Source organism: Mustela nivalis (assembly GCF_964662115.1).
Source record: "Mustela nivalis genome assembly, chromosome: 9".
Taxonomy (NCBI): domain Eukaryota; kingdom Metazoa; phylum Chordata; class Mammalia; order Carnivora; family Mustelidae; genus Mustela; species Mustela nivalis.
In genome coordinates, this window is record NC_139028.1 from 17,560,626 (window position 1) to 17,573,543 (window position 12,918).

A 12,918-nucleotide genomic window follows, 5' to 3' on the forward strand; every position below is an offset into this window, starting at 1 on the left:
GGTGCCTCCCATACCTTCTCTGCACTTGACCTCAAAGCCACATCAAGCCCTCCCTGTTTGCCCGCTGTCCGCTCCTCTTCCCTCTCTGTTCTCCCACTCAGACCTTTGCCTTCCTCCTTTCTACACCATCGTCCCTTAGAGCCTTCGAGGTAGGGCATAATGTTGTCCTTGAATCCCGAAGATGGTTTAAAATTCTGGGTATAGGCTGGACATCCTTCCTAAAATTTTCCCTGCTGAAGCCAGGTTTGAATGATCGTCAACACTTCACGCCTCTCAACCTCCCGTCCTTCACAAAGGCTACTCTGCAGTCGTGATGTTGATTGTTAGGGCTCTGTTTGTTTCTCTTCTTTTCTTTCCCTTCTCGTCTCACAGATTACCTGAATCAAGTGAATCTCCGGGAGAAAGCAGACCTTCAAGAGAAGGAAGCCCACAGATTGCTGGATGCGGGAAAGAACACGGCCGTGACCGTCAGAAATCTCCTGGAGACACTGTGCAAGCCCGATCAGACCCCCTTGTTCTATGCAGGAGGGATTGAAATCCTGACTGAAATGATGAAGGACTGTAAGCCAGAGACGCGTGTGGCCTTGTGAATATAGTCAGCATAAAAGGGCAGGGTGAAGGTCAGCCCCGAGGAGGCGGAGAATCCCTATACCCCTTCCTTCCACAAATGCTGCAGGTCTGCTGTAGTGTCAGGACTGAGCAGGCCACGGGAGAAACACCCCCACCCCGGCGCCCTCCCCCCGCAGAGCATGCGTGCGCTCAGAGCATAGGCGGCCCACGCCCCCAGATACACAACAACACAAGACACACGCCCACAAACCACACCCCGGGCACATACTCACCACACGTATTTACCTCACATACGCACACGCCTCACCTAAGCACCCCTCACCCATCCTCCTCATGCTGTCCACATACCTGCACACCTTCTGGTTTCCCCATAGACCCCCCAACAACACCATCTCCCACCCTCACACATCTCCCCCCAACCACGGAGGAACGGAAGACAGAATTTTCTAAGACAGACCATAAGGTTCACCCCAGTTACATGTAACGGCTTCTCAGGATGCGTAGGTCATTCCAGAGCAAATGCGCTAATATCTGCTGCTGGCAAGAGCCTTGCTGTCCTCTTTCAGTGGTGCTTGTAGACATCACGCCAGAGCTTCGGCCACTTCTGTTCTCAGTGACAGGATGCCCTGGGCACAGAGATGGGATCTCGGACCTCCCTGTAGTGTGTGATGGGGGAGGCGCTCAAATACACCCTCCACTGATTTCTTAGAGAGTACAGGTTCCTCTCTAGAGCCTAGAAACAGCTTCAAAATACATATTTAAGAACAGATGGATATGCTCTTCCCAGAAGTTAAGCAGCTCCTGGAGACTCTCTAAAGATGACAGGGACGTGTTGTCAGATAACCGACAGGGGCACCCAGGCCCAGCCCCCCTTCTCAGAACAGGAGGTCCCCCTCCCTGAGGCTAGAAGTGGCCGATGACAGCTGTAGGTTTCAGAACGTACAGGTATTTATTTCTGCCCAGTCTGTGAATTTGGTGACCTTGACATTCCATAGTGGGTTTCTCATCATCAGCTGGCTCTGTTTTGGCCAGACATCAGCCAGACGGTTCCGAAATCCAGTGCGGTTTTTATGAATTCATTCCAGGCACGGAACAAACTTTATTCAGGACACACAACGGATTCCGTCTCATCAGCAAGAATGCGGTCCTGAGAAGGTAGGGGTGTTTATAGAGGCCGTCAGCAGTAACGCAAGGAAGGATGAACAGTTCTCAGTTCTCCGTGAAGTATCCCTGGTCACACGGGCGGAGCCTGGTTTGAGTTTGGCCACAGTTAACCTCCGAGAGGAGGTCGGCCGCACTCCCTTGGGCTTCCACCAGGCACTGCCAAGTCAGAGAAGTGACCATTTTTTCGCTTCCCAAAAGGGCAAGATTGCCATTTGTTCTCTCCTCTCTTGGAATTTGCTGATCACATCAAGAAATGAGATCTGCTGGGTCCTGGCTCGTCCCATTTGTAATTTTATCTGAAGAAAAACCCATAGGAAAGGAGGTGGATTGCTAAATTCAGTTTTATTTTATTTTGTAGTTCAGTGGTTTGGGTGCAGCTCCTCAGGCTAGGAGAACACTAGTGTGGGTCGGGGCCACCAGCACACGTTTGGGTGTGTGTGGAGGCCTGTGAGCCCTCAGTAGGCTGCTGGCCTGCTACCGTTCATGTCACCGCGCAGCCATTGCCCATGGCCCCGGCTCAGCAGCCTCCCTCCCTGCAGCCCCAGCTCCTCGGCCTGCACCCCTGTGCCGGAGCACTCAGACCCGTGCTGCCCAGACCCCAGGTCCCGGTGACCGGCGGCTCCTCGTTAGAACATTGCCCACATTGGAGGAGTCAGGAAGCGGACGAAAGCCAGCCAAGAGGATCAGGGCGACTTTCCAGTTTTCCTGTTGCCATTCTTCGTCTGTTCTAGGTGCTTTTCCACAGCAGAAAAAGATGCAGCGGAAGAGATGGTGTGCGTGTGTGTCCTCAGGCTCTGGCAAGCAGTGTGCGCAGGGAACGGTAAGCACGGGCCGTCGCCGCCTCCTCTTCCTGCACTGGGAATGCACGTGTGCGGGCAGGACCATCTCCCCCACAGGCCGGGCCCAAGGGAGGTGATGTCCAACAGGCCCTTCCCCCAGGGAGAGCCTCGGGATCAGAAGCACAGCCTGCACTTCAGTCGTGTCTCTGTCCCTTACAGCTGCCTTGACGGTGGGTGAAGTCACCGTCCGCCGAAGGAGCGGTTTCCTCACCTGGCGCTTTGCAGATGCTTGATGTCTGCTCACACATGGGCAATACAGTGGACAAAGCTGTTCCTCTCCTGCCCATCGAAAAATACCATTCCTTTTTTGCTGACCGCAGTACCCATCTCAGCATTGGGAGACTTAACAGTGGTCCCTGCTGCCGTCTTACTTGTGCTGCTGATCAGTGTAATACTGGGACAGTAAATGCTACACGATGTTTATTGACTTATTCACATTTATTTGCCTGTCCACATATTAGCATCTTCTGGGGTTCACGAAGTTTTTGCATGAGGTTTCTGACCCCTTTTGTAAAGTAGTAAATATAAATAAAAATTATAAGTATACCCTTCATTTTTAAAAAGGCATGTTTTCATAGGGAGAGGCCTGACCTAGGACGGAAAACACTGAAAATGGGAGAGATGCTAGCTGGGTCTCCTTTCCTTAGGGCTGCTGTGGGAAGCCGGCCATAGAGCCGGGGGAGACAATTGGTAAACTAGAACAGGCTGAATATGAGATGATACGACTTTTCCCCTTGATTTAGTAGAGTGAGGGAGTCCTCTTAAGTTCCGGAGGACTGGAGAATGAGGGGGACTCTTTCCTGAAGGGACCTGGGCTCAGACGAGAGCCACTATCAAGGCGCCCTGCCACCCTGTGGCATTCTACACCTGGGGTGGAGATCCCACACCCCCACACACACATGACAGGGAGGCAGGCAGGGCTTGGTGGCTGAGTGTTTCTTCGGTGTGAACCAGACCTGGCCCTCCCTCCTGGCAGCTCTGATTTCCTCAGCCTGCGCCGACTTCAGTTTCTATGAACCTGAGGGTCACGTTTTTCTCTAACACAAGAACAGAGTCAGACACAGACAGGGACACACACACTCTGTCGGATCCGCGAAAGCCAAGTGCATCAACTCAGTGAATGCAAAGAAGCTTTTCTAAAGGACCCAGGGATGCTTACAAAGTTACAGACAGGGGACTGTGTCCGTGATACGCTGTTGAGTGGGAGAGAGAAGTCAAGACAGGGTAGGTGGCTCATATTTCTAACAGTAGTGTCACAGGAGGTGGGGGGAGGAGGCTCCTTTAAGGAATGAGCTTACCCAGAAGGGCCACAAGAGGAGGAGACCTTCACGGTCAGCTTTATACTCCTGTGTTACTTGGCTTATTTACAATGAGCTCCTTTTCCATCCAAGTACTAACCAGGCCTGACCCTGCTTAGCTTCCGAGATCAGACGAGATCGGGCGCGTTCAGGGTGGTATGGCCATAGACGACAATGAGCTCCTTTTCCAGCAGAAGAAAATAGATCAGCTACACAAACTCGCTGTCTTTCCTGGCTGAGTCTCCTACTCCAGCCCATCCCTCTCCGTCCTCTCAAATGTACTCAGGTCCCTGCTTAGACAAGGAACGAGCGGGGAGTGGACAGAGTCAGTGCCACCACCTTGGAAGTAGCTGACATCTAGGAAAGGGAGGGTATGCTCTCTCCATGTGTGGTCCACGTGATTTCTAGTTTTCTAGAAGGAACTCAAGGCTTTCTCTGGCCCGTGTATGAAAACTGACGGCCTAAAGGCATCTACAGTTAAGCCAATTTTGGTCCCTTTCCTCGTGTTCCAAATCCCACACACCAAGGAGCCTTTGCCAAGAGTAATGCTACATGGCCCCCGCCTGTGAGCCAGCCCCTGTTCGAAGCACCGGCTTATCGTCACTCCCTGAGCCCTGCTAACACACCAGCCATCTTCCTCCGTTTCACTCAGGAGGAAGCTGAGGGCCACAGGGGTTCGCGACTCAGCCACGATCGTGCACATGTCGCCAGGGCCCAGCAGCCTGGTTCTAGAGCTCGTGCTCTGACGTTTATTACCCCGCCGCTCAAACAAGGGCAGAGGAGGCCTGGGTGTCCTAGTGGGAAATGGTGGGAGAGATGAGTGGTTTACCCGCTGTCATTGCATGAGGTGCTCGTCCCTTATCTTGCAGAGGAAAACCAGCGCCTACTGCTGGAGAGCCCAGACCTGGGCCGGCTGCTGCCTTCCTTGCTGGCCGCCAGGGCTCTGACCGTCCGCCAGCAGAGCCTGGCCCTGCTCCTGCAGCTCACGCAGACGGACCACGGACGAGGCCTGATCATCAGCCACCTTGACCTGACCCGGTAGGACTCTGCCAGTAGGAGCTGCCCTGGGGCTTCTCAGATGGTCACCTGCCAAGTTAACACTTGCCCGTACCCCTTCTAGTGTTGAGGGACCCTAGAGGTGCCATCAGACTTCATTAAGGGTCCAAATCAGAAAGAGTCTGTGGAAGGAGGCCTCCCTCGGGAAGACCTCTGGGACGAGCTCCCATGTGAACTTGGTGCCTGTGGGCAGTTTCCCTTCTCTGACCGGCTTCCCTGTCACAGATGTCACAGACAGTGTAAATGGCAGCCCTTCCAAGCCCAGCCTGAGAATTTGTCTCAACTGGGTCATTCGCTTCTGCCCCGTCGGCCTCCGTCTGTTTCTGCCCTCCTGCTGCCCGTACGCTGCTTCTTTCATTCCTGTTTGAGGTGACACTCTCTGAGTTGGCATGTTCTTAAAGCCTTTCTAGAGCAAGGTAGAGTATCAATAAATAAAACACACCTGGTACATTCTCGTACGTCAGGATTTCCGAGGTGTACAACCGGGGAAATGGGATGTGCCTCTTCCCTGAGGGCGCTTCATAAAAAATTTACCGAACGCCAGCAATTCCTTCCAGTGCTCTTAGTCGCAATATTATTAGTTTCTGTGTGTGAAATTATCATTTTTTTATATCAAAAGAATTACATGTTGGCAATTTCGTGGGGCTCAACCCGGCAGAAGTAGTAGCAAGGATCACTGCTGGCTTTACACGTGTTTCATACACAGTCTAAAAACAAGTTAGCTTCCAATTCTCTTCACTCTTCTACCTTTTCTGAGCCTGAGAAGGAGACAAGATAAGTGTTATGAGCCCATTTCACAGATGGGAAGGGAGCATCTGCGGCACATCACCAGGCAGTCTCACCCTGCTCTCTCCCAGGCCCTGAAGGCCAGCTCCTGCTTCTGTTCCCACCAAGAGAAGCAGCCCAATTAGAAATCCTGGCAGATCTTTTCTGTGCCAAGCGGAGACCTCTGGCACCTGTCCCATGGAGCAGGGAGGTCTGTCGTGCTCAGGACAGGGTGTTTGCTGAGCCTTGACTGCGGCCCTCCCCCTCTCAGCACTGCCATGGCCCCTGTGGCTTGTGAGCAGAGAGGCTTGGCCGCCCCCCAAAGCTCAGGCCACAGGAGCAGATAGATTGTTAGAGTTAAAGCCTCAAAAGCACATTTCATGTTTTAAATGACTGCAGTCCTTTCCTCAATGCCTTCCTCATGGTTTTTCATTTGGTTTTGGCCTCTCTGAGTAAGTATAGCTGCGGTAGTCCTAAGCTTCCTCCCTGCTTCCCCCCACAGTTGTCTTTGATTGCTTGAGTTTTCATTTGAATTTTTCCAGTGTTTTGGAGATTGGCATTTCTGAGCACCTCCCGCAGTCCCTCCTTGTCTCCAGACTGTCAGAGACACCTCTGCTGATTACCTTCGTGCCCACTCTTCTCGTTAATGTCCATCTCAGATTAAACCAGAAAGAGGTGGATTGTGTTCTCTGAAATGGAGGGAGATGGTTTGGTGCAGGACGAGGCTGCACACAGGTCCCGTGACCTCCCAGAGAAGCACGCATACCCCTTCCCTCTTAAAATGCTTTTTCCTATGTGAGAAGTGGAGAGGACAAATGAGTACTGACAGGAATCCAGAGAAGGCCAGTGCCACTTTGTGGAAAGCCCTGGATTTTTCGATGCAAGCAGTCATGAGCTCAGATCCTCTGCTTGCCGCCTTCTATGTAGGTGGCCTAGGAAGGCTGCTTAACCTTGACCAGCTCTGGTGTCTCATTTGTATTGTAGACTCGTGAGGAAGCTTAAGAGAAGAGATAATGTGCGTGCCAGTCCCATGTTTTCTGCTGCGTTTTACAGAATACTTAATCGGGAGAAGATGGTCTTGTTTGTCTCACAGAACAGAAAAGACTACAGATGGCCACAGCCAGTTCCGTGGCTTAATGATATCAGGGTCAAGGTCTCCGACCTCCTCTTGATCTCTCCCTCCTGGTCTCAAGAGGCTGCTGTAGCTCCAAGTATCATATCCCTTATTAAGACAGGTTACCAGCAGCTGGATCTGTCCCTTTTATCAAGAGAAGCTACTGCTTATTTCCGTTCACTCAGGACTGTGTCACATGCCGCCCCTGGTGGGGACAGTGATTCCAGCTTCTGTATTCGAGTCAGGCAGGATAGAGGGGGGATAGTGGGGTGTCTGTGGTATTAGCCAGCAAACAGCGCCTGACATAGTAAAGAAACAGGATATATGTTTCTTCACATGGAGAGGAAGCCTCGTTGTTCATGTCTCCTAAGACAAACACCAAGATGATCTAAGATGGCCAGCTCCTCTTCTGTACATTTCAGGTTCATTAGCATCCATCCTCAAGACTGAAGAAAACAGATTTAATTGGTGAAGGAAGAATCTGAACTAACAGCAAAATACATGATTTCTGAGAACAGGAACACTAGAGCACCCCGGAAGGAAGTGGGGATTTGCAGCAGCTTGGAGTCACCCAGGACCACAGAAACAGTCCAGTCCTGCCTCACCCAGTGCCCATGTCCCCTGTAGGGTACCCCACTATGGCCTGGGCGTGATGCCCTCCAAGAAAGATTCCAGCATTACCATTATGCTTTTCTCCATTTGATTAGGATGGGCGCAATAACAGCTAATGACGGGTTCTTCCCCAGCCAGTGAAAGGATGCAGAGCTCCCCTCCCAGACCAACTCCTCCTGTTCCAAGAAAAGTTCTGAGTGATACAAAGTTATCTCCTTACACCAGACACAAACTGCCTGGCCCATTCCCTGCTCCCTACGCGGAGGCCTTCGTTTGGTCTATTGAAGGCCCAAGGAATACACCAGAGCGTCCACTCTGGTGCTTGTGACACTGAAGACTCTGATCTTGTCCAGATTAAGGATCCTGGTTTCCTTGACCATCCTTCGGATGATTTGACTTCCAGACCCCTTCTAGACCTCATGCCCGCTTCTTATGCATCCACTGCTAACACACCACCCAACACACGCGGACCCCAAGACTGCGCCCCTGTACTAAGCACAGCACTCAGCACACTGCAGGTGCTTAGGATGGGTGGGCTGGACAGACAGATGACTCCCAGTGGTGCCAGTCAGTCTGCTAGGACAGCCGAGGATTGCGTTAGCTTTTCTGGGCAACAGCATCATACTGTTGGCTCATACTAAGTTTGCAATTGGCTGAAAGCCCTTAAGTCTTTTTGGTATGAACCAGGCATACCCCCGGTCTCCCAATTTTATCACTTAGATAGAATTTCCAGCTTTAAGTGGAGGACTTTGAATTTAACCCTATTCCATTTCATCTGATGTATTCAGCAGCCTGTCAAAATCTTGTTGAATCCTAATTGCACCCCCCCACCTCATTAGGGGGCCCTCCCTCCCACTTTAGTCATCAGCAGATTAGTAAGCATGCCACTTAGATGTCACTTATGTGACTGAACTTGGCTGAGCCAGAGTCACATGGCAGAGGCACTAGAGATTCCTCCCCAGTTGACATCTGATAGTCAATGAACTTTGGTTAAAACTGTTCAGCCCTCTGGGAATTAACATTGAGTTGCAGAGCCATTCCTGTTGGAGAGTGTCTCTGTCTATGGGGTGGCCAGGGATCTGGGCTTCCTAGGTGGAAAGAGCGAGGCCACCCTTTCGGCTTCTTTGACCCAAACACAGACTCCTTCCTGGTCTCTTTGCAAGGTCTCCTTGTTGGGGAGGCTCTCAGCTGGAGGACAGCCCTCTCTGAGGTTGTTATGGATTTTTTGCAGATTTTTGGAAGCCCTGGTGTCATTTCTTGATTTCTCAGATAAGGAGGCCAACTCAGCTATGGGACTGCTCACAGACTTGGCTCTGGAAGAAAGGTAATTTTTATTTCCAGGAATTGACATTTCTCATGCAACCTTTGATAAACTGATCTTTAAAAATGTGCGGTGTGTAGGGAAGCTTGGCCAGCATCACAAGATTCACTGAGTAGGAGGGCTGGCGCCTTCCAAGCAGGCGGCTGGAGTTAGCCACTCTTGTCCCTCCGCGTGCAGGGAGCCCCAGTGTTCGATGGGTTTGGAAGAAGCAGCAGACTTAAACAGTACCTCTCACAGTAAACAAGCCTACAGTGTAGTGGAGAAGCTTCTTTCCCTTCATCAGTACCTAATGGGAACTGCCCAGAAAATCTCTGTTGAATGAATGGGAGAGAAGGCACAGTAGAAGGGAGCCTTCTCTTGGGGGACCAGTGGCATTATGGGTCACCCTCCCCCAGCTCCACCTGCCTGCTGGGGAAGACAGCAAATGTCTCTCTCAGATTTTCATAATCCTTGAGGGTTTTTTTTTTAAGTGCATCTCTTGTCTGTTTTTTAAATTTCCTCACAAACTTTAGGGTGTCTTGCTTAGAAATAGTCATATAACGAAATAGAGCTATTTGTGCTCATAGGCCATTGGCATGGGCTGGGAACAGGTAAGAGCCAGTCTCATACATGCAGATGTGTGGACATCTGGGCCTTTCCCACGACTGTGTTCCAGAAACATGCTTGGACTGTGTTTCCTGTTTGCAGGGCACACAGCCTCAGAGCATGGGGAGAGCAGGGGCGGTGTTAAGTCAGCTTGGCAGACATCTGGGGCTTCTGGCAACTTCTGCATGGAGATAGCTGCCATCTGAGGTCTGCTGTTTAACATCAAAGGCAATTCTCCAGACTTAGAAAAAATAAAGCCACATCCATACCCGGTGACATTTGTGGGGGAGGGTCAGAATAAATCATCCATGCACACTCCAAATCCCGTGGGCCCAGAGTTTGTGACAGTCTGCTCCATTAGCCAAGGTGCTGCGTTTACATTATAGTTTGTGCAGAAATAAATCAAGGGATGTTTTCTCAACAGATTCCAAGTCTGGTTCCAGGCCAACCTCCCAGGTGCGCTCCTGGTGCTCACAGGTGTTCTGGTGAGCAAGCCCCTCACTTTTATCACCCGCAACAGGCATTCTCAGGCGCGTGAGCAGAGCCATTTAAACACAGTTTACACTCCAGGGTTCCCGTCGGGGCTCAGGTTGATGAATCATTTACTCACAGCTGGAGTCTGAACGGTCCTCGGTTATTAAAACAGCTGCAGTCGGGACAGGTGGAGGTGACGTAGGGATGGGGCCAGGACAGGGGAGACAAAGGTGGATGTGGACTGTGTGTCTTACATGAAGGCAGAGAGGGGGTCAGTCCCTGTCCGTCCCCTTCTGACCCTAATACCCGTCATAAGGACCGCAGGGCAGCCCTGTTCGTTCAGTAGCAATCATCTCCACCAGGAGGGTTAATGGAAATTTTGAGCCGAGGAAGCAGGACGTAGCAGAATGGGGTTCTCCTAGGAGAGCTTGCCGTGACAGGGACTTGTCCTGAGGAAGCCATTGGAGTCCCAGGGGACCTGAGAGCATATCCACACCCGCGTATTACACACATATGGAAATGGGAGCTCTGAGAAGGGACAAGACTTGCCCAAATTCTCCAAGCTGAGTGGTGGCATCCCCAGGATGAAGCCCTAGGCCCCCCGACCCCAGGCTGAGGCGCTGGGTCTCTCCCTCTGTGTGCCTCTGTCCTGGTGCCAGCATGAGCCCGTTGATACCCCTGGATGACATTACACTTTCTGGTTCCCAAGCATTTTCGTGAGGGACACCCCTCCAGATGGCTCTGGCGTTGTTTGCCTGCTCCACGCAGACTTTCTTTCTCTCAACTCCTTTCAGAAGAGAGACCCCATGATAACCAACCCCTCAGCCCTCCGCTGTTGCATTGCCCTCATGGGGAACCTCAGTGCTGAGGCTGCCATCCGAAGACAGATGTCTGCCTCTGAAGAATTCCGGGAGGCCTGTTTGGGCCTTATGGTAGGATAACTTTTCTAGTCAGAATCCGTCTTTTCCCTGCTTTGGGAACATTGGCTTCTTATTGATTATCTGGCTTTTCCAAAACTTCTGTTTGAGGGTACTGGAGCCAGTGGCTTATCCCTTCTATAACCATAGATGTTGTGGGTGGCCGGCCTCACAGAGCCCTCCAGGTCAAGCCTCAGACCCCTGGAGAGGGTTGAAGGATTTTCTAGTAGAGTTGGCGCAACTACTCATGTCAGCCCCTCGCTCTCCAGTTTAAACCCAGGACCAGGCCAAACCAGGGTCACGTGGCACAGGCACTGGGGACTCTTTGCAAGTCTCCTGCACTAACACTTATCTATGGAACTGGTCTCTGATCTTGAAACACCCTCTAGGTTCATGACATTGACAACTTAGGGCGTGTAAGTAATGCTGGGGCCATTGCCAAGGGGATGAGATGGCCATGAAAAGCCATAGGGCAGAAAGGTCATTGGTTACTTTGCTTTGTTTCCAAAGGTCCGGTGTGAGGAGGATGTGGACCTGTTCAGAGAGATCTTGTACACGCTCCTGGGACTTGTGATGAACTTGTGTCTTCAGTCTCCCATCCTCTACGAGGTGCGGCACTCTTTCCTCCCTGCCAGGAGCCCTGGGACACCCCAAGCCCGTGCCATTGCTAGAGCTGATCTCATTTTCACAAAGAGAATAGCATGGGGACTCACACCCTGGCAGTGGGAGTGGGGGATGCTGGACAGATGCTCTGTCACTTTGTCCCTCCGAGAGATGTGTGAGCCACTCGGGTGTAGCCCGGTGGGTGTGTTGAGCACGTGCTCGGTTCTGCATTTACCAAGTCAAACAAAATGGGATCTCTGATCTCAAGACACTGCCCTGTCATGAGGGAGACAGCTTGGAAAGAAGTAAGATGATAGAAGAAAGGGATGTGAGGGGAATATGGCGAGGGGCCCATTCTGTTTTCTCACAAGAAGCTGCAGAGGGGATTCAGATTAACCGGCTGTTCAGTTGTCCTCCTGTCTCCCTGTCGTGGCAGGTTTGGGCCTCAGAGGTGAGCAAGAGGTGCATCTTTCTACTGAACAGCCAGGATGGAGGGATCCTGACAGTAAGTGTCTCCCAGGGAAATCCAGAAAGAGCTTCCTCTGTGGTTCCTGGGAATCCAGTGATACCCCCCACCCCATTGCCCATCTGTGGACCCTCTAGAGTCTAAGCACGCAAGCTAAGAATCCCTTTCCCGTGTAGTTTGCAACTTAACAACTTACACAGCGTAATTTATCCGATTTGTCCTACTCCAAGATATCCTGGTGCAAATTGAAGAGGCCCCAAGATTTGGTTTAGATTCTCTTTTTCCCTAGTCAAGAAAGCCAGGCCTGTATTTTGTAGCCCATGACCCTGGAGGTTATTTATGCATAATGGTTTTAGCCCCCTTAGGGATATGTGCCGGGATAGCCTTCATTTCTGTTTCTAACATTTGGATAAGGAAGTCAAGGAAGCGCTGTGGTTAACACAGAGCATCGGGAGAACATCAGTGTGATTCAGCAAACTATTTACTGTCATTCCAGGATGGGTTCTTTACTTGCCTAAGTAATCACCCCAGCTTTTTCACCTATTAGTTCAGGGCCCCGGTGCTTAGAGAAACAACCAGGGCACATCCAGCAGATCTGGGAAACCAGCCCTACAAGGGCACAGACTGGGGACTGGGTCCAGGATCATTAAAAAGGTTCGGAGCAGATCCAACAAGTCCTGCTTGGGGCTAGTATGCCTACAACTTCCCTGAATCAATTCAGACATGATAGGATGGAGGTTTTTTTTGTTTTTGTTTTGGTTTTTTTAAAGACTTATTTATTTATTTATTTATTTGGCAGCAGGCAGAGGGGCAGGCGGGGTTGGGGGGCGGGGGGAGGGGAGCAGGCTCCCCGCTGAGCAGAGAGCCCGATGCGGGTCTGGATCCCAGGACCCTTGGGATCATGACCTGAGCTGGCGGCAGAGGCTTTAACCCACTGAGCCACCCAGGTGCCCCAGGATGGAGGTTTTTAATGTGAACTCTGGGAACGTGTGGTAGCTCTCCAGGTTCCCCAGAAATCCCTAATATTGTACAGACAATTTTGAGAGTATATGCATTTTCAAGGGAAGGCATCATGGCTTTCATCAGATACTCAAAAAAAGATCCATAACCCCAAAAGTGGTGAGCGCCACTATT

The 12,918-nt window shown here is 51.3% G+C and overlaps 1 protein-coding gene across 6 annotated transcripts in view; it reads left to right on the forward strand.

Annotated features, from left to right (window-relative positions):
• The window catches only part of TTC12 (tetratricopeptide repeat domain 12), a 42,039-nt gene that overhangs the window by 23,998 nt on the left and 5,123 nt on the right, over nucleotides 1–12,918 (forward strand). For 5 of the 6 annotated variants that reach the window (XM_082682588.1, XM_082682591.1, XM_082682592.1 and 2 more), the window contains 9 exons: nucleotides 373–561; nucleotides 1,656–1,725; nucleotides 2,466–2,554; nucleotides 4,741–4,909; nucleotides 8,650–8,742; nucleotides 9,749–9,809; nucleotides 10,593–10,730; nucleotides 11,226–11,324; nucleotides 11,755–11,823. In XM_082682588.1, the coding sequence (XP_082538714.1) occupies nucleotides 373–561; nucleotides 1,656–1,725; nucleotides 2,466–2,554; nucleotides 4,741–4,909; nucleotides 8,650–8,742; nucleotides 9,749–9,809; nucleotides 10,593–10,730; nucleotides 11,226–11,324; nucleotides 11,755–11,823 (977 nt within the window). The remainder of the gene's footprint in view (nucleotides 1–372; nucleotides 562–1,655; nucleotides 1,726–2,465; nucleotides 2,555–4,740; nucleotides 4,910–8,649; nucleotides 8,743–9,748; nucleotides 9,810–10,592; nucleotides 10,731–11,225; nucleotides 11,325–11,754; nucleotides 11,824–12,918) is intronic. The other variant, XM_082682593.1, reaches the window with a different exon arrangement.